General features: G+C 45.2%; 1 protein-coding gene across 2 annotated transcripts in view; it reads right to left on the bottom strand.

The window, feature by feature from the left end:
* Window positions 1-24,766, bottom strand: part of CTBP2 (C-terminal binding protein 2) — a 287,584-nt gene that overhangs the window by 47,083 nt on the left and 215,735 nt on the right. For both annotated transcript variants that reach the window (XM_017733875.1, XM_008633332.2), the window contains one exon: window positions 9,444-9,603. In XM_017733875.1, the coding sequence (XP_017589364.1) occupies window positions 9,444-9,501 (58 nt within the window). In that variant the 5' untranslated portion in view covers window positions 9,502-9,603. The remainder of the gene's footprint in view (window positions 1-9,443; window positions 9,604-24,766) is intronic.

The raw sequence follows: 24,766 nt of genomic DNA, 5'->3' as shown, positions 1-24,766 counted from the left end.
GCCAGAGCCAGCAGACGCCTCTCCAAGCTGGTGACACTGTATTGCAGTGCCCTTCTGAATCATTCCCCAGGGATCCCCCCAAAACCCCACAAGCCAATGTGAGGAGAGAGGATGTGAGACCTTTTCCACTCCCACCAGCCAGCATCGTGCTGAGAAGGTGCATGGAAGCATTTCATGAACAGAAATGAGCGACCTTTCCCTTTATCCCTGTGGACCTGCCTCTCTGCTGCCGTTTTGTGCCAACCTCTGGCTGGAAGGGGTTGGATGTAGGAGATATGCTCCTTCCCACTCTCATGGCCAGCCAGCCACATCTCCAGTCACTGCCACACAACAACTCTCCATCTGGATATCCCCTTTCACAGATGGGTGCCTTACCCCAATCTTCCCTATGATGAGAGGGAATGGCTGGAGCTGTGTTGGGGCAGGGTGAGGTTGGCTATCAGGAGAAGGTTCTTCCCCCAGAGGATGCTTGGCACTGAACAGGCTCCCCAGGGAATGGGCATGGCCCCAAGGCTGTGTTTGGACACTGCTCTCAGGGATGCACAGGGTGGGATTGCTGGGGTGTCTGTGCAGGGCCAGGAGTTGGACTCAATGATTCCTGTGGGTCCCTTCCAGCTCACGACATTCTGTGGTTCTACAAATTATCTTCTGTTTATTTGGGAATGAGGTAGGTGCTGGAAGCACCCCAGCGAGCATGTGGTAACTTATCACCTCATGTTATCATACTCCATGGCAAAGCCTTGGAGGTTGCCCTGAGAAACTGTAGATATCCCATCCCTGGAAGTGTCCAAGGCCAGGTTGGACAGGGCTTGGAGCAACGTGGGATAGTGGAAGGTGTCCCTGCCCATGGCAGGGGGTGGAACAAGATGGTCTTTAAGGTCCCTTCTAACTCAAACCATTCCATGATTTGCCATCCAGGAAGAAAATCAAACTGCAGGTAACAAATGCAGGAAGGCAGCAATCATCTAAAACACACTTGCAGCTAAAAAAGAGAAGTGCAGCTGTAAAACACACTTTGAGCCATTGGAATGAGCCTTACAAGCTCTTCAAACTTCAATCAGAAACCATTTTGCCTTTAAGTATGGGGAAACTCCAATAAAAGTTGGCAGAAACAGCACTGTCACATTCCTGCATCAACAAAGGGATAATAAAAATATCAGATGTATCCCTACAGCACACAGCTACACAGTCTCAGGGACTACAGAATAAAAATCAATCTGGATGCTGAACAGTGGGTGAAAAGCAGCAGACAAGGTTCATTGGGCACATCCCTCAACCATTCGCAAAGATCTAATCTACGAATGCTCTTAAAAATAATCCTCCAGAAATCACATCAAGCACCTTGTCTCCAAAACTGGGTATTAGACTTTGAGGTCAAATCTCATCATTTTTAATAAGAATTCAGGATCAAGATTTAAACAGCATGTGTAATGAAAAGCATGGGAATTATGTCTGTCCCAGAAAGCAGTAGAGAAATCCATTGTTAAATGAATATATATTGTAAATCTGAACTCTGCCATGCATGCCTGGGCTTTGCATAAAAAATAATTAATTACTAGACCGTGACACGGCCTGGGGTGATAAACAGGCTCGGGCTCAGGGTGTCTCTGTGCCTTACTTCCCCTGATGATGCCAAGAGTTTGAAACATGTACTTCCCTTTCACACCCATCGCAGATAAAAACCAAAACCAAACAGGAGGAAGTATTACTTTTGCTAAAAAAGCATTTATGTCTTGCTTTTTTGAAAGACTGGTCTTTTGTACTGTTGCATTGCAAATCATCAAAAGTGAGCTGTATCTTAATATGTTCCCTCTTTGTTGAGTCAGTCAAATATCTGTACCATCATCAGCAGCAACACAGTTTTCTCTCTGAAGTGGGTGTCAATCTATAACTAAGGCTATTTTGTGAACTTAACCTGAGTTTTGAGGTGCTAGATGGCAGCAGAGAGTGTTTTGTTTTAAATAAAAATTTAAAAGATAATAAAAAAAAAAAAAAAGAAAAACCAAATTAATACTGTTAAGCTAATGGGCTATATAAAAGTGTCACTAAGAAATGATCAATGTCCTGCAATTTTAAGAAATGCAAAACCAACTCAAAACTTGCTCTTTGAAGAAAGCTCTCTAATGAAAACCTTCACTGTTTCGGCACTTCGATCCATTACATCTGTTTGTGGAGAGCAAAAAATATAAAAGAAAAGTTGTGTAATGTGTTTCCCTGCAGCTTTATTTTAGTATAGCCAGATGTCCTACGCCTGTCAAAATATTTACCAATAAATTTTCAGGAAATCAGGATAAATTCGAAAAGACTGGCCCAGATCCAAACAGCACCAGTCCCTGAAATAGGGTAACTTGGGAGTCAGATAGAAGTTTTTTTCTGGTATTTTGAAGGAAAACCCATCCTGTTCTCATGTGCCCCCGAGGACTGATCATTTCTCATCACATATTTGGAAGCAGCCAACTTCTACCCCCTGGATGCTGGAGGCAGCTTCTACAGCGCTCCCACATTCCGGAGCTCGGGAAGAGGCGCCAGGGCTGCCCCGAGGCCCTGCTCCAACAACCCCTTCCCAGTGAATATTCTGGGAATATTACCACTTTTCTGAGTCATCTTTAAATGAGGGGGAGGATTTAGAGTAAGAAGAAAAAAAACCCAGATATGATGACAACATGTTAATCCCTAAACCAGTTAATTTAAACGGGAAATGTGGTAAGGATGAAAATTAAGTTGATGGTATTGAAGTCATCAGCTGTAATTGTTTCTTAATTAATGACATGAAGTTGTAAACCGTGTTACACAGAACCTTGTCTGGAGGCAGGGGAAAATGGAAAAATACAAGGCAGAATTAAGAGACATGTATTAAGTTCCCATCAATGGGGGTTTAAACACAAGGAGAACACAGCAGAAGAATTTTTTCCTATTTTGGTGCATACGGCCCTCCAGTCCAGGGAAAGGGGAGCTCCCCCTCCTGCAACAGCTTGAGCCACACATCTACTATGATGCACACCGAATTAATGGAATTTTTGTCTGCAACCTTATCTAAATGTGTCTTACTCTTTCCTGGATGCCTGGGGCATTTTGTCAGGCTGACTCTGTATCTGGCTCGAGTCCTACATCTTGTCATGCACATTCCCCTATGGAAGTCACAGGAGGGAATGCACAGGAAAAACATCCACACAGGACTGGAAGCTACTGGAGCAGCCTGTGCCTCCATGCAAGGAGCACAGCACACCCCTGGATACAAGCTCCATCCCAAAGCACAAGAAGGACTCTTACGAGCATAGAGAGTTCTTGATTGAGCACAGCAAAAGGGTTGAAATTCATGGAGTAAGGTCAATAAGCTTGAATAATATCTGTAAGCTCACTGAGGCTGCTTGAACTTTCTACATCCACATGATACTGTCCAATTTAAAAAAACAAAAAATCATAAAATTTTAACAGAACCTATTAATGACAAGTAATTCCCAAACCTGCCAAGCCTCTATCAGACAAGGGATAATTAAGAGCACTACTTTTTCACTGGTAAAAAGAGGTGTAATCCAGCTTTTCTAGGAATTTGAAGTGATTTTCTGAAATCTTCATAAAGGCCAAAGAACTTAACGTTGGAAAAGTGAAACATCAGGAGCAGCCAGACAGATCTTCAGTTTGCACAAATCAGCACAGGGTGCAATGGCAGAAGATCTGAGAAGCTAACACTGCTTTTTCTCTAGGCTAAATGTGGTAAGCAACCCTTCCTTAAAAGCCTGACAGTTTATGTGCTTTGAGGTGGAAACTTAAAAAAAGAAAAAAAAAGTACAAAAAGCTTTCTCATGGGGGGGAAATCCTCGTACTGTGTTTTATATTCATGGAACAAAGAAACTCAAATCCACTAGATACAAAAGGTCTACATTTATTCTAAATAAGTCACTTTTACTCAGGACAAGCGGTTTCTTCCGTGCCTGATATCATCTTTAACTCATTGTTTCTCATCAAATGCCTAGTGGTGATAAGGATTTCCTGAGATAAGATGATTCTATTTCTAAGCAGTAAAATAAGTATTATCAGATTCTACTTGGTGTGCAAATTGCAAGAATGGAAGAAAATATCTCCACCCAAATATCAAATGTACTCATTTTGGCTACTGTTACATTATACAAAGCAGCAAGAATTGGAGACAGCCACTTTCCAGAATTGCAGTTTTAAAGTATATTTTCCCTTTTGGTTCCAGGAGCAAGGTTCCTCTATTTTTTAGCATGGATGGACTGTGGTTATTGAATGAGAACCTGTTCCACAGTCTGCTGTCAGTGGTGTGTGAGCCCAGACCGCAGGGACACATTGTTCAAATACTCCTGAAAAGCCAGAAACATCACAATTCTTCAGGGGCGCTTTTATTGAAGGTTAGTGTGGGTTTTTTTAACAATAAGAAAGTGCACAATAAGCAGTAATTGACATTGTGATTATTAAGTCCACTTCTATGGAGGATAAACTGAAATAAAGAGGTAAAATGCAGCCCTGCCATAGCTCCAGGTAGGTACCAGAGTACCTACCATTACATAGTGTATTTACTCAAATACCACTGGACATGGTCTGCATTGACTTCTGTCACGGGGGGAAAAATGGAACACAACATTTCTGTCCACCCTTGAAATGAATTAACCAGCCTCATGCAGCCACGGCAGAGATAACTTTGGTGATGTTGAAAACATCCATTCCTACCCCAAATTCCTTCCTCCATTTCACACTATCACCTAGGTTGGAAAAGACCTCTGACATCACCTAGACCGAGCTGTACCCGATGCCCACCTTGTCACCAGCCCAGAGCCCTGAGTGCCACGTCCAGTCCTTCCTTGGACACCTGCAGGGATGGGGACTCCAAACCTCCCTGGGCAGCCCCTTCACCCACCCTGTAATTCCATGATCCCAGCTGGACAGTGTGTCATGGGAAGGTGCCTATTCAAGGTCTGCAGACAAATTATTGCATCAAGGACTCAGACCCACCCAAGAGGCTTCAGTAACCACACTGGGGTCACATTCCCACTGAGAAACAAGGATTTGTGGAGAGTCAAGGCCACACACAGATACCACAGTGGCTGGAAGGTAAATACATGAGGAATTCCCACAGGAAGTATGAATTATGGGTAGCACCACAGAAGCCTCAGCCAAAGAGGACACCATGGTGCCACTCAGAATGTAAAAGGCAGTTAAGTCAAAAAGCCAGGGACTCATGCATTAAGCACTGAAAAGTATTATGTGACTGTGCTGGCATTTATCAGCCAGCAGACATATCAAAGGATCTGAAAGAAAACAAAGAATACGGATGGCTTGTCTGCCCTGCAAACAGTTCTATTTTGCAAAGTACAGGCAACTTTGGTGGCACAAACTGACACGTAAGGACATGATTTCCCACTAGATAATGACAAATCCTGGAGCAAAAACTGTCAGAAAATGTCTGGGCTCATTTGGCCTTGCAATTATTTTTTCACTTTGCTTCTTGCTCATCTCAGGGCTGCCACTTTTGGGGCATGTGCTGAAAGCTTTACTGACTCATAAATGTTAGTGCAAACTGTAACCTCTAAAGCCAGGCATTCCCATTCCATGGCACTGGTGTTGAAGACAGGCTAGCGGGGCTGCAGTGGTCCGGAGCACAGGCAGCACTTGGGATCATCACAGAGGAATTCAGCGGCGTTGGGAAACCCGTGTTCTACCACACAGACAAGATGCTGCCGTCCTGCATTTGGGAAGTGCCACCACTGCTGCCTTGTCCCTGATGGGTTTTGACACTCAACAAGGCAATGACACAGCACCATAGCACCTTCTCCTCTGCCTGCTCCCACAGACACAGCCAGCACTGCGGATGGGCTGCTCCTCACTCCCTGCCTAGCTCCTGGTGATGTTTAATATTTGTTTAACCATATTGACAGAAGCACAGGATAAAGATCAGCTGAGCAAGCAGCAAAAATGATGCTGCAAGTTATTTCCTTGCCTGGGAATGCCGTGTGCGAGCACTGGAGTCCCATGGGAGGGATGGATACCATGCACCAGGAGTGCCATGCTCTTCTGAGTGTGGGGTTTCTTGGAGGCACTGTCACACACCTTGTTCTGCCACAGGTAGCACAGAAAAAATTACATCTAATCTCTCTGTTGTTGCTTCCTAAATGAAAGGCAAGGGAGCTTCTCCCCTGAGGGCTTTTCTGCCATTTCTTTGAAAGGAAACTGCACCAGATTTGGGAAAAAGCCCACTCCTACACACTGCAACTTGGCTGCAAAATTCAGGCCCTTTTTATCCCAGGCAGAGCAGGCGGGTCTGGCAGCTCCACATCCATGGCTGCAGGACTGTGCCTCGGCTTTGTTTCACATACAGCAAAGCCAACAGCCCTCCCTCTCCATCTCCCACTCGGACGTGGCTCCACAATTTTTACTGGTTTGTTCTTTTTTTTCATACACCCCGAGGTAAAAACCCCATGGTGGAATGGAAAATTTCAGCTCAAAAAAAAATTTAAATGTGGCAAAATCACAAGCTCATGGGAACAGGACCAAAAAGAGGGGCTGCTGGACAAGTCTGACTCCACACAGCACCAGCAGCTCCACCTCTAAAGCATACTTTGACCCACTATGGAATAAGACATAATTCCACAAACTGGAACTATGTAAACCACTCTGTATACATTATTTGCAAAAGCCCCAGCCATTCAATGGGTCCATGCTTCCACCCATACGGATCCAATTACAGAAGAGGCACCCAAAGTCTCTGGGACAACCAGAAGAGAAAGAAATGGGTAAGCCAAGACCACTTTGAGCACAGTCCAGCTTCACTTGATTTGGATGAGCATCACCAACCCACTTAATTGTTGACAGACTATTCAAAATGTCTTTGCTGCAGGCCGCTGCCCTGAAATTCCTTTATCCCCTCAAGCCCGGACCTTTATCTCACCCATACTCCTCTACAGATCAGAATTTGTGACCTGGTCAAAAAGCTCACATCTTCAAACCAGCCTGCTCAGAGCAAAAAGTAACGCTGTCATACAAAGATGTCATAAATATATATTAAAAAAACCCCAAAACTAGAGGAACTGGTGAAGCTGAGCCATGCACTGAGACTGCATAGCTCCTCTCTTTGCAAGACTCGTAAACCTGCCTGTAAAGGCTGTGAACTGGCTTTTTAAACAATAGCACCTCCTTGTATGGCTTAGATTATTTTTCCACGCCAGATGCACGTTTAACAGAGTAACACAAACACTGCAACTCCTTAATAAACTCTTTTAATGCTCCAGCAGTTTGTAAGGCATTTCCCTCAACATGTGTCTGGTTGTGGTTTCAGTAAGCCTGCAGGAAGAAGAATCTGTCTGGCAGTTTGGACAGTGATTACGACATGTAGCCTAAGGATATTTCACCTCCAGACCTGCCACCATCCTGCTGCACGGAATAAAGTCCATTCCTAGCAGAGTCCGCAAGGGTTTGTGTGGGGAATAGTAAAAGGGATGGTATATGCAACTTCAGGAAAAGCACAGAAATCCACCTCTGTGCTACCAGACATTTGGTCTTTCATCAGGTAAATGCAGCTTTGTATCCCATTCACATTTAAAGAGAAAAGCTCCTTAAGTGCTTCCACAGAACAGGAAATCATTAAAAGCAACTATTTTGGACCACATTGCCCTAAGGTTGATGGAGCAATAGATTCCTCTCAGTGAACACAATTCTGTTAGCAAAGACTCCTCTCCTCCATCTGCTGAGCTAGTTCCCCAATTTCTCATCACTGATTATTCCATATACCTTTAATGACAAAGCTGAGGAAAGTGATCATTTTTTTTCAAAGTGTGTTTTCACAGCAGCTGCAATGGCCCCTTTCAGTGCTCTTCTATGCTATAATCCAAGATTAGGAGCCTGTAATAAAAAATAGCCATCAGAGAGGCCAGTAGAGTATTCAGCTGTCCTACAAATGTAGTATTTTGGCAGATCCGAAGCTTTTTGCATTTTTCAAGGTAATTTTTACAATGCTCCTCACATTCAGTCCTTGTCTGTTGCTCACAAATACAACACAACAGCGTCTTGCAATGGTGACTCCCATCATTTCCATCAAATCACAAACCCAGCGGCAAATGACAAAGTATACTTAAAAAAGTTATGTCTCCTGCACATTTACAAATTAGAAAAGAAGATCTTTTGACCAAGAAAGAAGAAAAAAGCTCATATATCAGAGAAAAAGAATCTAAACTTCAATCACATCTAAAGCTCCGTTAGCAGGTTTGTCGTACAATCCTTTTGAATTTCTTGTACACTCAGCAACTAGATCTGATGGTAAACATCAAACCAGGAAGGCAGCTTTTGAAAATCCAGGCTCAGCTGATAGAACTCTTTTAAGTCAAGTTCAAAGTAAGTTTTGAAGATGAGATAGTGTGCTACACCTGAGTGTTTATGACATTCTGTAGGAGAAGGAGGCAGCTCCATACTGCAGCGTACCCTGGATACTCCCTCCTAACTCATCTCCTCTGCTTTGTCTCCCCTTTTCCAAAATGAACAGGGCAAAATTAATAGAGGTAAGTAACTTATGATGAGTTTAAAGCAGCAGCAGTGGAGAGTAAGCAATATATAACACAGAACGGTCAAGGCAAAACCCACCCTTGTCCTGCGGATCAGCATTTCACACTCACTGAAACTCCACAAAGCCCCACACATTTTCCTCAAATGGGTGCAGCACAACTCCCCTGTAAGCTCTGTGCTTTCATCCACCACCAAATCCTATTTCACCTTGTTGGCATTCAAGTAATACTGCAAATTGTTACCCTGCAGGCCACTTTCCATCTCCTTAAGAGCAACTGAACACTGGAACTCCTGAAGAGACATAAGATATTCTTCCTAAAATAACACTCTGCTCTGCATTTGTTGCTGATGGCAAAACTTGCACGAGCATTGGAGAATTATTGGAGTGGACACCAAAAAGTCAGAGTTTGTTTGCCCTCACTTGATTTCAAGTAGCTTACACCATGTGAGCTGCAATAGAAAATGTTTCCTAAAAACTTTTTCTGCTGGAAAATTGATCTACAAGGTAACAGTCACCTGTGCCGTGACACTGTAACACACCATGAATGAAGAATTACAGCAAACCTGCCTGACCCCACACACCAACCAAAGAAAAGCTGTTACAACAATGTGCTCAAAACCACTGGAACAACCCCTCTTAAATTTTCCATCAATTTCTTACAGGATGATAGTAAATGTGTTTTAAATTGGGACCGACCAAATCATTTTAGTAGAAATTAGGATACGAGGAGGTGACCTGGTCTTATTCACAGGACTACACATGACTTCCAAGTGAGTAGCCAAAACTGTGTGAATGTATTTTGAGCCTACAGAGAAGACAGGGAATCCAGCCCTGGCTTTGGATCTCTTTATGCCTAAGTACTGAAAGAAACAAGGAAAAATCAGATATTCTACTCTAATCATCTGTCAGACAAATGAGAGCACACTCTTACCTTCACAAATTCTGTCCAGTCGCTGCCGCTTGACTTTGTGTTTATCCACAAGTGCCATTCTTGATGGGATTTTGCAACTTTCTGACTCAAAAAGCACAGCAGTCCCCCAGGAACTTAGGAGAACTCACAGGAATTGGTGTGCATACCGCCACTGTGGATCCTGCAGAGAAAGGAGAGGATTCGTAAGATTTGTGGACTTCCCATCCTGGAAGTGCTCCAGGCCAGGGTAGATGGGGCTGACAACCTGGGATAGTGGAAAGTGTCCCTGTCCATGGCAGGGGGTGGAATGAGATGGGCTTTAAGGCCCCTTCTGGCTCAAACCAGTGTGGGATTTCCAGCACACCAGGTGAGATCTGCCTGTGCCCAACAGCAGTGCAGGTTTTGGAAAGGACAGCTGTGAGTTTGCATCCCACCAGTCACACATCTGGCACCACAAATCAGTCTATTTATCCTCCCTGCAATCCCAAAAACCAGCCTCGTACACAAGAACTGCCAAAGCCCTGCATGGGCTTTCCAGTTTTATTTCTCACTTTAAAATCTATTCCTAGCAGATAAAATCCATTAGGTTATTTTGTAGGCTCACATATGCTGAAAGATTCTTAGAGAGTATATAAAACAAGGAAAGTAGGTTTTGCTTTGCCAGTACTTTCACACACAAACCACTTTCATATTTAAGCCTTGCCCTGTAAAAGTCATCAATGGACCTTGAATTTGCAAGAAGACCTTGATGTTTATTCCAGCTGCCACTGCAGCCTGTCCTTGCCCTCATACTTGAAGGGCCAGCATTAAACTTTGGGTGCCTTTTCTAGTGCACACATTTTCAATGCCAGTGAGATAAAATGATCCATGAAGCCACATCTGTGGCTGCTTGACAAGAAATGCTCTCCAAAGAGACAACAGCTAAAGGTTTTCTGCATTTTGGTGGCACAGTGGAAGACCCTTAATGGAGACTCTCAGGTCTGATGCGTTTTGCTCCTACAGAGAGCCAAAAGTTTGTTTAATCCCTGAGCACTCTGGCCTCAGCTCAGCTGCAGCCTCTAAATCTGCTGTTGTGGTACTTCACCAGGTTTGATTTTTTTGATGTAAAACCCAGGTGTGAGTTTTTCAAAGCAAGTTCCACAACAGTATTCATGAATCAAGACATGGAGGAAGAGGCCTCATGCTGACAGCTGAATTCCAACAATCCAACAGAACACGCACTAATATTTTATGTGACTGCTGATTCAATATCCTCTTTTGTATTTTAAGGTGAAGACAGATGACCCTGGTAACAGCTACAAACCTTCCCAAGGAGGGATCCTGCTCAAGGAGGAGGCCTTTGCTCCCCACCAGCCATCCACCACCCACTGAAAGGCACTAAAAGAACAGAATTAGTGTAAATCTGTGATTTCTAGAAGCAAAGCACAGCACCACATTTTCGGAGGCTTTTCAAAGAGAGGGGAAGAGGAAGGCAGGAATGAGTGTAAGCACAGCAAGAAACCCTCTCCTGAGTGTCCATCTGTATAACTCTGAAAAGTCCCAACCTCTCTGCCTACATACACTAGAGAGGGTTAAAAAATTGAATAAATTCTGAAAAGCCAGCAGTAACCACAAACTTGGCACCACTCGTTCAAACTGACCCCCAAACAGCTCCTCCCCAGCAGGTGAATTTTCACACTGCAGCATTTGCAAAAAAAATTTTTGTGACAAACCAAAAAAAGCCCAGTTCACAAAATGCAGGATACAAGAGAAGACACCACACCAGAAAGTCCAGGTTGATGTCCAGAAGTTGACCTTGGGCAATGTTTGTAACCTGGAGTTTTGCTTCCCCTTGTGCAGAGCAGCAATAGCAACACTTAACCCATCCTCTGGAGCACTTCAGGTTCTGCAGGTTTACGTAGCCCAATCAGGCATTTCTACTTTGCATTTTATTCCTCTGCACCAGTGCTGGCTCTCCTAAAAACACTCCAATAACTTCCCAGAAAACCCAGTTAACCAGTGCAGTAGGCTGAGCACGTGAGGGGTAAAGGCTCTAACAAAGCCACCGCACGCCGGGATGACAATTTCATGGAGATTACTGTTATTATTATAAATGGTTATCAATTATGCATCACATTGATAGTTAATTTCCAAAAGGAAAAGCCTCGTGTCGGTACAGCTGAATTCCAACTAAGGGATGATCGGCGATTTCCTGGTAGTTAATGGCCAATTTCCCAGCAGCACAACTGCAGCATAATCGCTGAGATTTATAGCAATAATTAATTGATTTTTTTTAAACATAGGGATGCTACAGAGCACGATTCCCACTCATATTAAAAATTAATGCAACATTCTAGAAGATGCAGAAAACTTCCATTCCGGAGGCAGAAGCTTGGTACGGTCAAAATATTTCATGCAACAAAAATTAAGCTGTTAGTGTAGCTAAAGACCGAGCAGCTAATGGCATTTCCATGATCAACATTTACAGGCACACACATGATTTTTTTACCTCTTTTACATCCCATTCCACTTTCAGGGAAAAATACCAGGTTATTAAAAAAAAAATCACATCAGAAGAGAAAAAGTTACCATTTTGTTCTGAAAACATTCCCTTGACTTCCCCAAACAAAGCCAATTTAAAAAGTGTACTTAATTCTGACAGAGTGCATTTTCTGATGGACAAATGCATCCATTAAAGTTTTTTTTCCCCAGCCATCTCAATTCCCTGCATTACTCCCTGGAGGAAAACTTCCTACAAAAGAAACTAATAACAATCAGAGAAATTACTGCTCATCAGAGTCCCACACAGCTTAATGTAATGCCCATGAATGAGCTCCTTCCTAATGACATGAACTGCCCCATCTTTGTCTGACAGGTGTCCGTGGTGGTACCAAGCAGCAGTAAAAGCCCAGCTCAGAAGACTTATTAAAAATGTGGCAGGAGCTGCTGGGCAGGATTTGGCAGGGATGGATAAAATGGAGAAAAGCAGATGTGTGAGGCACAGAAACAAGAGGATATTCTCCAGCCTTTGCATGAGGCTGTAATTAAGAAAGCAGTTCTTCCATTTGTGGGATGGAGGACACAATTAGTTGTGCACCCAACTTTAATCTATCCCCAGTGGTTTCTACGTCCAACCCAATCTCAAAACAATCACAAGGCCAAATGTCCCCCATAATAAAATAAATACAATCAGGCTAGGCAGAACAAAAATCATGGTCAGCAATTAAAAGACAAGAAAACATCATTGTCTAAGGAAATTTGAGAGGGAGAGGCACATGCACAAAAATTGTACTTCATCTTCAGCAAGATTAGGAAACAAGTGGAGTGATTTACATACAGTAATTGCATGGCCGTGTTAGCCTCCAACAGTGTCTTTCAAAATGTAAATTTTGTTGAAAACACTTGGACGCGATGATAGCCCAGTAGCTATTTATTTATTTAAGGAAGGACTTTACTTAAATAAAACACTTTAGGAAAAACCCCCAATCCTGACGTAACACATTTAAATAGCTTCTGAATACTGTCTGTTAAAGAGATCCATGAGCCAGAAAATGAGTGAGAGCAGAGAAAGCTGTATTAGGGCTTTTTTTATCCCAACTTTTGATGGAAAACGAAAAGAAATAAAGGTGATTTTCCAAAATGATGCACTGTTAGACAAAAGTAAGAGAAAGGGGAATTTGTGAAGAACATCCTGTCTTCTAAGCTCTCTCTCTCTCAACTTGCACTGTTTTATCATCTTTGTATGGCACATGGAGGTAGGACAGGAGCACACACATCAACCACAGGACCACAGAAGGGTTTGGGTTGGAAGGGACCTTAAACACTATCCAGTTCCACCCCCTGCCATGGGCAGGGACACCTTCCACTATCCCAGGCTGCTCCAAGCCCCATCCAACCTGGCCTTGGACACTTCCAGGGATGGAGCATCCACAGCTTCTCTGGGCAGCCTGTGCCAGTGGGGAACATCCATGTTAGAGCATCCATCACAGGCACTGCCACCAAACCATCCAGCACCTGGCAGGTGATTCACAGAAGCCCTTTCCAGTGCTCCAGACACAACATCTCACACGTTCCCTGTCTGTGCATAGCCTTGGGAAAGCAGGATGGTGTCCCATACACCCTGTTCTGTGACAAACCAACTGACTACATTTTCTACCCTCTATGAAATATGGCAGCAACAAAATGGAGATTCTCTACTACAGAAAACTACCAGCTCCACGAACTGCAAAAGATCCCATTTCCAAACAGCAAAGGAAAATTTCCCCCCTTCTTTCCTCACATCTATACTGAGTTTCCACGTGTACAATTCCTTACTTCAGCAAACCCAGTCCAAATATTTTGATGGTACTGCCAGGTATTTCCTAGGCTCTCGGGAAAAGAGTGGTTTCTGGAGAAGGTTTTGTACTCATGATTACTGCAGGACATCAGTCCTCTCAGCTGGAAGCAGAGCAGGATGCCCAAGCAGAATTGTTGAAGCCTGTATCCACTGATGCCTTGGGCAGCTCTCCCTGTATCCTCAAAGGTCCAGTTTTTCAAAGCTCGATCACACTTGAACTGAGATTTGAATGCCACAACAACCCTCAGAGCTGTGAACCCTTCCAGCCCTGCAGCAGCACCGCTGGGTGTTCACTGTCCTGAGCTCCGGCCATTCCCCCTGCTCAGCGCTTCAGCTGCCGTGGGCAGGGCAGGAAGGGCTGGGAACCCGAGTTCGGCGTAAGAAAGGCAACGAAGGGAAAAGCAAGCAGGAGACACGCAGAGATAATGACAGGGGAGGGAAGCGGACAAAGGAGACGGCACAATGCAGGAGGAACACTTGGAGAACACTCTCTCATCCCTCCTCCCGCCGCCGGCGGCACAGCCGTGAGTGCGATGCCCTGCGCAGCCCCCATCACCTCCCTCTCTCTCGGAGACTGCAGGGGAGGAGGGAAGCACGTGGAAGGGAAGGGACAGACAGCACGGCCCTTCTGGGGATGGGTTTTTTGGATATCGTCTTTTAAAGCACAATGAAACCACACGGGAAACTCACAGTGTTAAGACACCATTAAACCAAATAGCCCAGTAGGAACCGAAAATGGATTAAACATTCATACAAATAGTGAGAACAAACAGAATTTCATTACCCAAAATAGGTTTTTTTTAAAAATAATGCCTGAGAGACATAAACCAAACAGAATTTCATTACCCAAAATAGGTTTTTTAAAAAATAGTGCCTGAGAGATATAAACCCCCCCACTTGGGAAGAGGAATCACAGTTTCTGTGTGGCCAGGGTTTGACTTCTCCCGCTCCATTAAACATGCTCAGCCACTGCATGTGAAATAGGATGCTGGAGGGGGGGAAAAAGGCTTTTTCTCATTTTTTGGAAGAACTACCCTGGCTGTAAATCACACCTTGGGTTTGGCTGGGGTAGAGTTAATTTTCTTCATGGTAGCTGGTGTGGGGTGGTGGTTTGGCTTTGTGCTGGCAACACGGTTTATAATCCAGGGATGTTTTTGTTCTTGCTGAGCAGGGTTTACAGAGAGTCAAGGTCTCTGCTTCTTGTACTGCCCCACCAGTGAGGAGCCTGGGGAGATGCAAGGAGGTGGGAAGGATCACAGCCAGGACAGCTGATCCCAGCTAACCCAGGGATATCCCAGACCACATGGTGTCATGCTCAGCATGTAGAGCTGGGGAAGAGGAAGGAAGAGGGGCGTGTTTGGAGTGTTGGTGCTCGTCTTCCCAAGTCACTGCTATGCATGATGCAGCCCTTCTTTCCTGGGCATGACTGAACTCCTGCCTGCCTTCCCATGGGAAGTGGGGAGTGAATTCCCTGTTTTGCTTTGCTTGCATGCAGGGCTTTTGCTTTCCCTATTAAAGTGTCTTTATCACAACCCACGAGTTTTCTCACTCTTATACTTCTGATTCTCTGCCTCCCATCCCTTGGGAGGGAGGGAGCCACTGCATGGGACTGAGCTGCTAGCTGGGATTAAACTTCAACACTCTCCCAGCAGTCTGCATCCCCCCCAGACCACCATCACCCTCAAAACAGTGAGGGCAGGACTCTTGCTACAAAGCCATTTTTAATTAGGTTTAATGTTTTTAGCAGTTATTATCATGATTCTGCTGCCACGGAGCATTCGGTGATGTTCTGCATTAAGGCTTCTCCATGGGAATGCCTGGATGCTGCTGGGGGTGGCAGGAAGAATTATTTGTCCAGCTTCTTTTCCAGCCCAGAAACCCAACAACCAAAACCTTACACTTCAACTGCCTTCCTGGTGCCTTCCCCCGAAACCTGCTGGGGGAGGTGCACTCCCGGGAGGCAGGGAAAGCAGGGAAGCAGCAGGTTAAACGCGTTGATGGAGAGCCAGCACTCCCACGTGAGCACCTGCTGGTGGCACACAAAGGGCTCTTCCACTCCTCATCACACAGAAAAGGTGAGTAACACCCTTTGCAAGTCTTGTGGTGAAGAAGTGGTAACAATTTTGAGGAACTTGCTATTATATGAGTGAACGAAATGTTCCGTAATGGCATATGAGCCTGCACATCTGCTGCTAAATTAAACACGCTCCATAATGATACAGACCACATCTTAAAACACTATGCAGCAAAATAAAGACTCTGCTAAAATAATGAGGCTTCAAAGATGACACATAGAGCCTGATCCTGCATCCCTTACAGGCCTTGAAAGTCACAGTGATTATCCCTCAGCAATTCCGCTCCATCAGAGCTACTTGTTGACTCAGGAAAAGAAGAATCACAATTATATATAGGTGCCCTTCAAAGGGAAAAAAGACATATGGGTTTGTAGCATTTTTCTTCCTCTCATCTTAATGATGTGTAAAGCATAAGAGAGGTTTTGATTTGGAACTGGACTTTTAGAAAAGTTTCGGTAAGAATTGTATGTCAGGCTACAAATTGCTCTCTAGACTGATTCTCAGCAGCCAGACAGACATTATGAAGACCAGTTGAAATGCAATATTCAAGCTGCCACAATAGCCACGGTACAAAAAAGAGGGGAGTGAGACATTCCTTTTATTTTCAACTTCTTTTACCAACTTCAATTTTCAACATCAGTGATTTGCTCTTGACTTTGAGAAAAGAAGATCCTGACATGCTCCCTTGTCAGGCACTAACAGCCCTCCAAAGGTCCTCTGTGGGCTTTCAAGTAAAAACTAGGAAATACCAGAACTGGCACTCCCTTCATTCCTAAAGCTGAAATACAAACAAACAACCCCAACAGACAGCAAGAAAATTGCTTTAAAGAAAATAACTGTCATCTCTCTTTCTGGCACCAGAAGCGAAGCAGGTTGATGCTCTGCTTACCCTCCACCAACAGCCTTCAGAGGCTGGTGGTGGGCAAAACAATAACCAGGAGCTGAACCCCAATTATCCACTTAGCTTTGAGAGTGCCTAATCTATTTGCTAATTAATCATGGGCCTCCTTCAACCTCTCTTATCTTGTTTTTCTAAGTATCTGATGCTGATAACACACACACACACACACACACGGATCTTGCAGAAGCACGTAAATGGCTGAAAACTACACTTAACTTTTCAAATAAAACAAGAGGAAATGATACATAAATAATTTCACAGTCTCCAGGGGTCCCTGTCATACTGGAAAATAAAATCTCATTCTGCATTTTACCAAAATTCCTTAAATTACCCATTTTTGATTTGCACCAATCGCAAAGATCAACGCCAGAGAAAGGCGAACCTTCTCTGTTTGCACAGAGCAAAAGCTCTTCTCTACTCAAGCCATTAATTGCTCCCATACCAAAATCAGCACAGCAGATTAGAAATCCTGAGAAAAATGAGTATTTGCCGGTTTGTTGGCTGAGTTATGCAGTTACTTGTCCATTAGAGGGCATTTTATACTGCAGAGTGAAGCGCTGGCAGCTTGGGAACAGCATCACTAACCCCATCTGGAGCTGCTGGAGAACAGTTTCTGTCGACTCTCATTTAGTAATTGCCACTTTTCAACCTTTCCATATGCTGCATATAGATGAGCAAGCAAGAGCAAGGACAAGAGGAAAATAAGATGAAACAGCTATGAAAAAAGTCCTGCTTAAATAAACCCTTTGGTGTGCGGCTATTGTTGCTTCCAAGGTTTGGTTTTGTTCAGTTCACTTCTCGACCCCCACTTTAACACAGCAAACTTTATCCTTTTCACTCTCACAAACAGCACTTTATGTTTTAAATTTTGAACATGATTAAACGAGAACAACTGCAAATTGTGCCGTGGCACCACTACCCATCTCTGGAACTAGAGGGGAGAGCTCATCCATCTCTGGAGCTGAACAAAGGCAAATCCAGCTTCCTCACTGCCATGAGGTAGGACATGGCCACTTACCTTCAGATGTGTCCCTCTGGTTACTACTAATACTGCTAAATGTGAACTGTAAATCGCTTTCCGCTTCTGCTGGCTAGGAAACCACACAAAGCCACCCACTCCCCAGCTCTGGTGGTTTTCCTCTCCCCATCTAAATGCAAATCAAATTAGGAAAGAGGCAGATATCTTGCTATACATCTCCAAATACACGTATGTTTGTAATCAGGGTGGCCGAACTTCCTGAGTATGAGCTGCATACCAAAATCTCCATGGGGCCAGGAGCCACATCCTCTCAACCTCTGTACCCCCTCCTGCCACACACAATCCCGGTGTCCCTGTGAATCCCGGTGTTTCTCCCATCCCCACGACTCCGTGCTGCTGATCCCCCAAGCCCACTTCCCTCCCTGATCCCGGGGCTGGCAGAGGCACCACAGCAGCACCTGGTGCTCCTGCCTTGCAGGATGTGACTGAACATCTGCATGTAGCAAACACTCCTGCAATACTCACAAGTTACTCCTGAATTCCTCCTTGACAGAAAGTTCAAAACAGCAATACAGCAATGCAAACCCAAACCACCCCAGGATCAGTGCATTCCCTTTGCTGCCCAAGCCAAAGGACCAACCCCACAACCAGGACCAATTGTCTTTGAGGCTCTTTCAAGTCCTTTGCTCTGTATCACTCCTAATTAAAAGAAGGATGAGGGCATCCTTACATGCAAAGCCATGGAATACTCAGTGTCCCAAGCTGTAACCAGGTGCTGCTGCATCGGGTTCATGTGACAAGGACATGATGGCACCCACATCCCAGCCCTACAGACTTACAGGATACTCAGCTGGAGTGTCTCCAAGTCTGGAATCCTGCCCTTCACTCCCAATTTCTTAATTCTTCCAGAATCAGCATCAGACAATTAAATCTTACATGGACACCCACATATACCAGGAAAAGGTAACACCAGCCCACTTCTTCATGTCCCAGTTGAGGGGCAGAGAAGGAACCTTAAGCCCTGCAGGAGATTCCACCATTCACCCAGGAAGGGCCTCACTCACCTGAAGAGCAAAGATGAAGCCCCTCCTGCCCCAGAAAACCAGGAGACTCAGCTTTCCTCCAGCACACTGAACTCCCCCACACATGGCACAAATTCAGTCTTTTTGAATCCCTGTCCTGGGATCTCTGCCTGGACTGGGAATAGTGAAAGGCAGCAGTGACACTCTTCTGTCTCCAGGAAATCTTTGGAGTTATAGTTTGCCCTTTTCTTAGTGCTTATATTTACAAGCCACTCTTACATAAAAAGCACTCATCTGCATTGACTTATTTAGCAACATGAAATAAAATAGCCTGAAGCTATTCATGTTGCTTAACGTACTTTTTTTTAATGTACATGATGCTCTGTGTAAAGGAATATTCAAAGGGGAAAACTGTGTTTTGTTTGTAACACTTATTACTATCACTGAAGGAAATATGTTCTAACAAGTCTCCGAAGGGGGAAACACGTGTAATACCTTTAACAGCTCCGCTAATTCATCTTCTGCTGCCCAATTGCTGGCAAAATCTCAAATGGAAACTCTCAGAATGGAAACATGGAAAAATCCCATTTCTCGTGGTCTGAGACCTGTTCCCACTATACAATCTCTTTCCATCGGAGTGAGTCTTGCTTGTTTTCAGCACACAGCAGCCTTACTCGACAAAAAAAGAAGAGAGTTCAAGAGTTCAAGGCTACGTCTCCATTCAGGCGTACACCCACAATGCGAACCGGGCTCTCCGGCCTGCGCTGGAGGCATTCCTCTCCCTCCACCTACCCACAAAAGGGCCTTATCTGAGGGAAATGAGAAAGGAAGGAAGGGGCAGGATGCAAAGAACAGTGGAGAAGAGCCCAGCCAGGTGTTGGGGCATCAAGCACCAAGGAGGGCTTGGATCATGAAATGGGTCAGCAATGAGGATGGAGGGTGGCTTTTGGGGTAATCAAGGGTCTGGGGAGCCCCTGGGGATCTGCCTGCAAAACCCATGCTCCAGACAATACTGAGCTCCACGGGGTCAGGCACAGGCACAGGCAGGATGGAAATGTGAGAGTGTTTCCATGAAGTCCCGTGGGAAAGAGCTCTTCGGGATGTGGGGCGGCTCCGGGACAGCTCAACTGCAGAACGCTGCCTCCTTCCCGCTCCTCCCATCCCTCCATCCCTGCCTCTCCCTTGCTGCTCTTCCAGCATCGCTCACACCGAGTGAAAGGAGAGGGAAGGAGGGAGCCAAGTGAGCAGAAAGAGGTTTAGATTTAGCAATAAATAAGATGAAATAATTCTCCCACCACCAACCTTTAGTCAAGAGTACCCTTTGCAACAACCAGGTTTGCATAATCTACACATCTTTCTTCCAAGCCTTGCCAGCTCTCTGTAGCAGGGCAATTTTGGAATTTAACAACACTCAGGTTATTGACCTAAATTTATACAGGCTCATCTGGAGCCATAACGGTCCATTGTGTGCCCAGGCCTGCTCGGGACGCCTTAATACACAGATTATTGATGCAATGAACTGTGACGGCTCCTATAGAGCTGTTAGGGTTTATTGTAGCAACACCTACTCGGGGTCCCTTTAATGCGCGGATCGGTGACACAATAGACAGAAGCGGCCACGACTTGGGGATGCATTATCCCACGGATCACTGGCGTGACAGCAATGGCTCCAGCCTCCTGCTTCAGTGCAGCCAGCGGCAAACACGCTGAATCCCCACGTTCCCAAATCCTGGGGAAGCTGGGGGTGGATGGCTGAGAGGTGTGGGGCCTGGCAATGCAGGGACAGTGCCCCCCTACCCACCCAAACCTCTGAGGTGACATTTGCAGAAAGCAATTTGCTACTGAAAATAAGGATTTATAATGAAAGCCCTGGTGGGATCAAACTTTTAGCAAGAACAGCCACAGGCCTGCATTATAGATCAAGGCTAAAAATCCTGTCTGAGAAATACATGGAAATTAGCCAGAAAAAAATCAGCGTCCAATTTTCAGCATTAAAAAAACCCCAAAAACCAGAAAACACTTTATGTTCCAAGAGAATGCGATGAAAACAAGCGCAAAAGGAAAGTGCACAAATATCTGTATTTCTCTCTTCTTTGCCTCTTAAAGAACAAAAATAATCTTACGAGGCTGAGAGTTAAGCACTGTTTACAGAAAGTCACTTGTGCAGGGAGACCTGGGGCTGAGGAAAGGAAAATTAAGACATCACCACAAACCAAGTGTTTGCAGCCTCCTCACGAACATCAGCGAACAGTTCAAAAAGCTGCAGCTGGCTTTGCACTGTCGCCTGCATCTTCCCCACCATTCACCAGGAGCTTTTTTTAACATCGGTGACACTTCACATTCAAAACTGCAGTTAAAAATAGACCGCTGGTCCTCCCCTCTTAAACCTGCAAATTCCCTCCTCTCCTCTCCATCTCCCCGCACACCCACTGGTCTCTCCTGCCCCGTTGTCAGCCTCGGGGTGATGGAGGGGTGAGGGGGGCCCTGCCCATCTGCGAGTCACAGAATCATGGAATCACAGAACAGTCTGGGTTGGAAGGGACCTTACACACTCTCTAGTTCCAATCCCCTTCCACTAGACCAGCTTGCTCCAAGCCCCATCCAACCTGCCTTTGAACACTACTAGGGTGCTCCCACTGCTCCCCAGGACCTCCTCTGACCCTGGGAGCATCCCTCTCTCATTTCATCTCAAAGCTGGTAGCTTTATTTTCAGGAATGAAGGCAATGTCTCTATTCTTGGTTTTCCCTCCCACCTGCTTTTGCAGATGATGTGAGTCTAAGGCTTTAAAAAACAAAGCACCCAACACTAATGCTTTCTCTCTGGTCTTAAACCCTGCAATCAGCAGATCAAATGTGATTGCAGAGAAAGAAATTCCTTTGTTATCCATAGCTACTTAAACACTGAACCTTCAAAACCTCCTCGGGAAACAGGCCTGGGGAACGGCTGCTGCTACTACAAGGAGCCCAGCACAAGAGAGACTTGAAAATCAATATCCTTCACCCAACTTATCAAATTTACTGAGGACATTTATACACTATAATTAAATAGAAAAGAGATACAAATACAAAAGAGTATTTGCACGGCACTGAATACCAATTGCATTATCTCTGGGACAGAGGACACTTTGACAAAAAGGAGGGAAAACACCATATATCAACTGAAGAAGCTGCAAAGAGCACGGGGAAGGTCTTTGCTCTCATAGCTCACGGGGAATGTTCAGCACTTAAGAAGAGACAGCCACAAAATATACATCACCACGTACACCTAAGGCATTTCTGCAGGTCCTGCTCAGTCAGCCAAAACGATGCCGTCAGAATTACACTGGTGATGGACATGGTCCAGAACACTCAGATGCCTCTCAGACTCGTGTACGGTCTCCAGCACATGTTGGGGCACTTCCCCCTCACTGGCGTGGAAGCAAAGCAGATGCTATTATGTTGCTTTTCAGCATATGAATGTACCAAGTAAAATCGATTTTGCCCACTAATCCATTTGGTAAGTCAGGGATGCTTTCCACAACCAGCAGCCGCCTCTGCAGACTGGCAAGATAAAATCTTCTTTGCAAGGTTAAACCTGGGAAAGGCTGACTGCCAGTGCAGGGCAAACTAAAACACCGTGGAAAAGGCAAACTAGATTATCTGGCTATTTGTTAAACAATTCTTCTCACAAGGCTTGTGTTACAAGCTTTTTGTGAGTGCTCCTTGCTTTCAGGTAGAGCAGCTCTGGCTCCTCACTCCGAGTCCCTTCAGGCAGCACACTGCTGTGGCTGGGACATCTCTCTTGCCATGGTGACCCTAAAATTCAGAATAGCCCAGTGTGGTGCTGGACACACGCTCAGTGCAGGGGAACAAAAGGCAGGTGTGTTTGCAAAGGCACCCAACTGTAGACTTGCTTCCACCACTCAAAGGTGTCATCTTCAGGGTTGCCTACAACAATTAGGCACTGCCTAATTACACTGAGCAATAAAACCCAACAAGCAAGATGGGCAGGACCCCTGCACGCTGCTCCTCCAATGCCAGGTGCCATGAGTGGAATCCCAACTATCCCCTTCCCAATATCCTCATGGGGATGAGTGAGTATCAGGTCAAAGGCTTCTTTGTTGCCTCTCTTGGGTCTTCGTTCATTAATGTGAATCACACTCCACTCTATTTTGAGCAATCCTTTATTAAAAGTGCCTGTGAGTCATTTTCTCTAAACTTGAAACTCTAAAAATGGTAATGTTTGGGTAGTAGTCAGGAATTTTTAAGAATTTGCATTCTTCTCTTTTTGATTGAACAGGAAAAGGAGGGTAACCTGACTCACAGAGAGCTTGTTTCCCCTTGTCCTGCACAGAAATGCTGCTCTTCGATAGAATCACAACTCATGAAATAAAACCTCTGAACATCTTCCACCACATACAAATGGAGACTACTGAAAGAACAAACACAAACCAAAATATATCTTTAGGGAAAGGCAAAAAACCCAACAAGTGACAACCTGGGAGTATCAATCAACTTACGTTCAGTATGCTATTAAAAAGGAGTCTATAAAGGTAAATATGTGAACTTTGGATTTACATACAGCCCTTTCCAGATGCATAACACAATAACTGAAAATCGTACTGCTAATTATTCATATCTCCACTGTCCCCCACCTGAAAGGTAAAGAAAGGATTACGAAGAAATTGTTCCCTGTGAGGGTGGGGAGGCCCTGGCACAGGGTACCCAGAGAAGCTGTGGCTGCCCCTGGATCCCTGCAAGTGTCCATGGCCAGGCTGGATGGGGCTTGGAGCAGCCCTGGGAATAGTGGAAGGTGTCCCTGCCCACAGCAGGCAGTTGGCTGGGATGGGCTTTAAGCTCCCTTCCAAACCAATACAGGATTCTGAGATTTGCTCTCTGAACTGGATGTCACTAACCTAGGACAGAAGCTTTGCACCACACGACACAGCAAATAAACTGTGCCCACAAGCACCACATGGGGCTTTTTGCATCCCAGACACACAGACACCTCATCCTGCTTGACAACATCCCATGAGACACTACTGCCATGTCTTGGAGAAAGGCTCTTCACCAAAGGGAAAGGTCTCCAAAGAACTGATGGCACACGCACCGGTCAGCCTCCACGTTTCCCTCCTCCATCACCTCACTGCAGAGCTGGCTCCCGTGGTCTCCAGGCAGGACTGGCAGAAGAACACAGGCTCTGGTCAGGAAACCCAGCAGAGAAATCACCTTTAACTGTCTCCTGGATGAAATAGGCATCTCTGATGTTCCTGGACACACAGGTCATGGCCAGACTTGCGTTTTCCTCGGCTCATGTCAAGAATGAGAGCTTAACTGCTCTTCCCACCACATCTGCATTCCAAAGTGCTTCGGTTCCTGCAGAGATCCCCACCTAGCACCATCTACAGGTGATGTGGAAGGGAGGAAGACAGCACGGCAAAAAAGCAACACCAACGCGATCTCCAAGCAGAGAAGACTGGGATGGAGCTGAAATTCTTTTCATTCCCTTGGGCAGGACCAAGACCCATGGGGCAGAGAGGAGAAGGCACCAGCAGGTCCCAGGATGGCTCCACAGTGATGAAAGACCCAGCTCCAGCATTGTCATTCTTTTACTTTTTGAGCTTGGAGATGATTCTAAGATCCCATTCATCCTGCTCAACCACCACAAACAGGGATAAGGGTGATGGACTTACTGCTCCAGCCATGGGGTTTCAAATCCAACATGTTCAAGGACTGCTAGGGAAAATATTCTAAAGGGAAACTCACTTCCCCCAGCTGCCTGATAGAGCCCATCACAGGAAACATCTGCCATCCTCCACAGAGGACAAAAATCAGGAGGAAGTACTTGGTCCATCCAGAGAAAAGAAAGTCAGAAACACTAAATGCACACAGGTCCTGCCCAAGGCAGGAGATCCACTTCTTCAGGCAGGTCTCAGCAAAACAAGTTAAATAAGGAGTTTTATAGACTGCCGAGCATGAAAACGGCAGCAGCCCACTTGATGAGGTCAGGGACTGAAGTGGCCTATGGTACTTGTAAGAGAAAACATCTGTTGGTGTTAAAAGGTCAGCAGGA

This window comes from Corvus brachyrhynchos, unplaced genomic scaffold (genome assembly GCF_000691975.1).
Source record: "Corvus brachyrhynchos isolate BGI_N302 unplaced genomic scaffold, ASM69197v1 scaffold514, whole genome shotgun sequence".
Taxonomy (NCBI): Eukaryota; Metazoa; Chordata; class Aves; order Passeriformes; family Corvidae; genus Corvus; species Corvus brachyrhynchos.
This window is presented reverse-complemented; position numbering and strand designations above follow the sequence as displayed.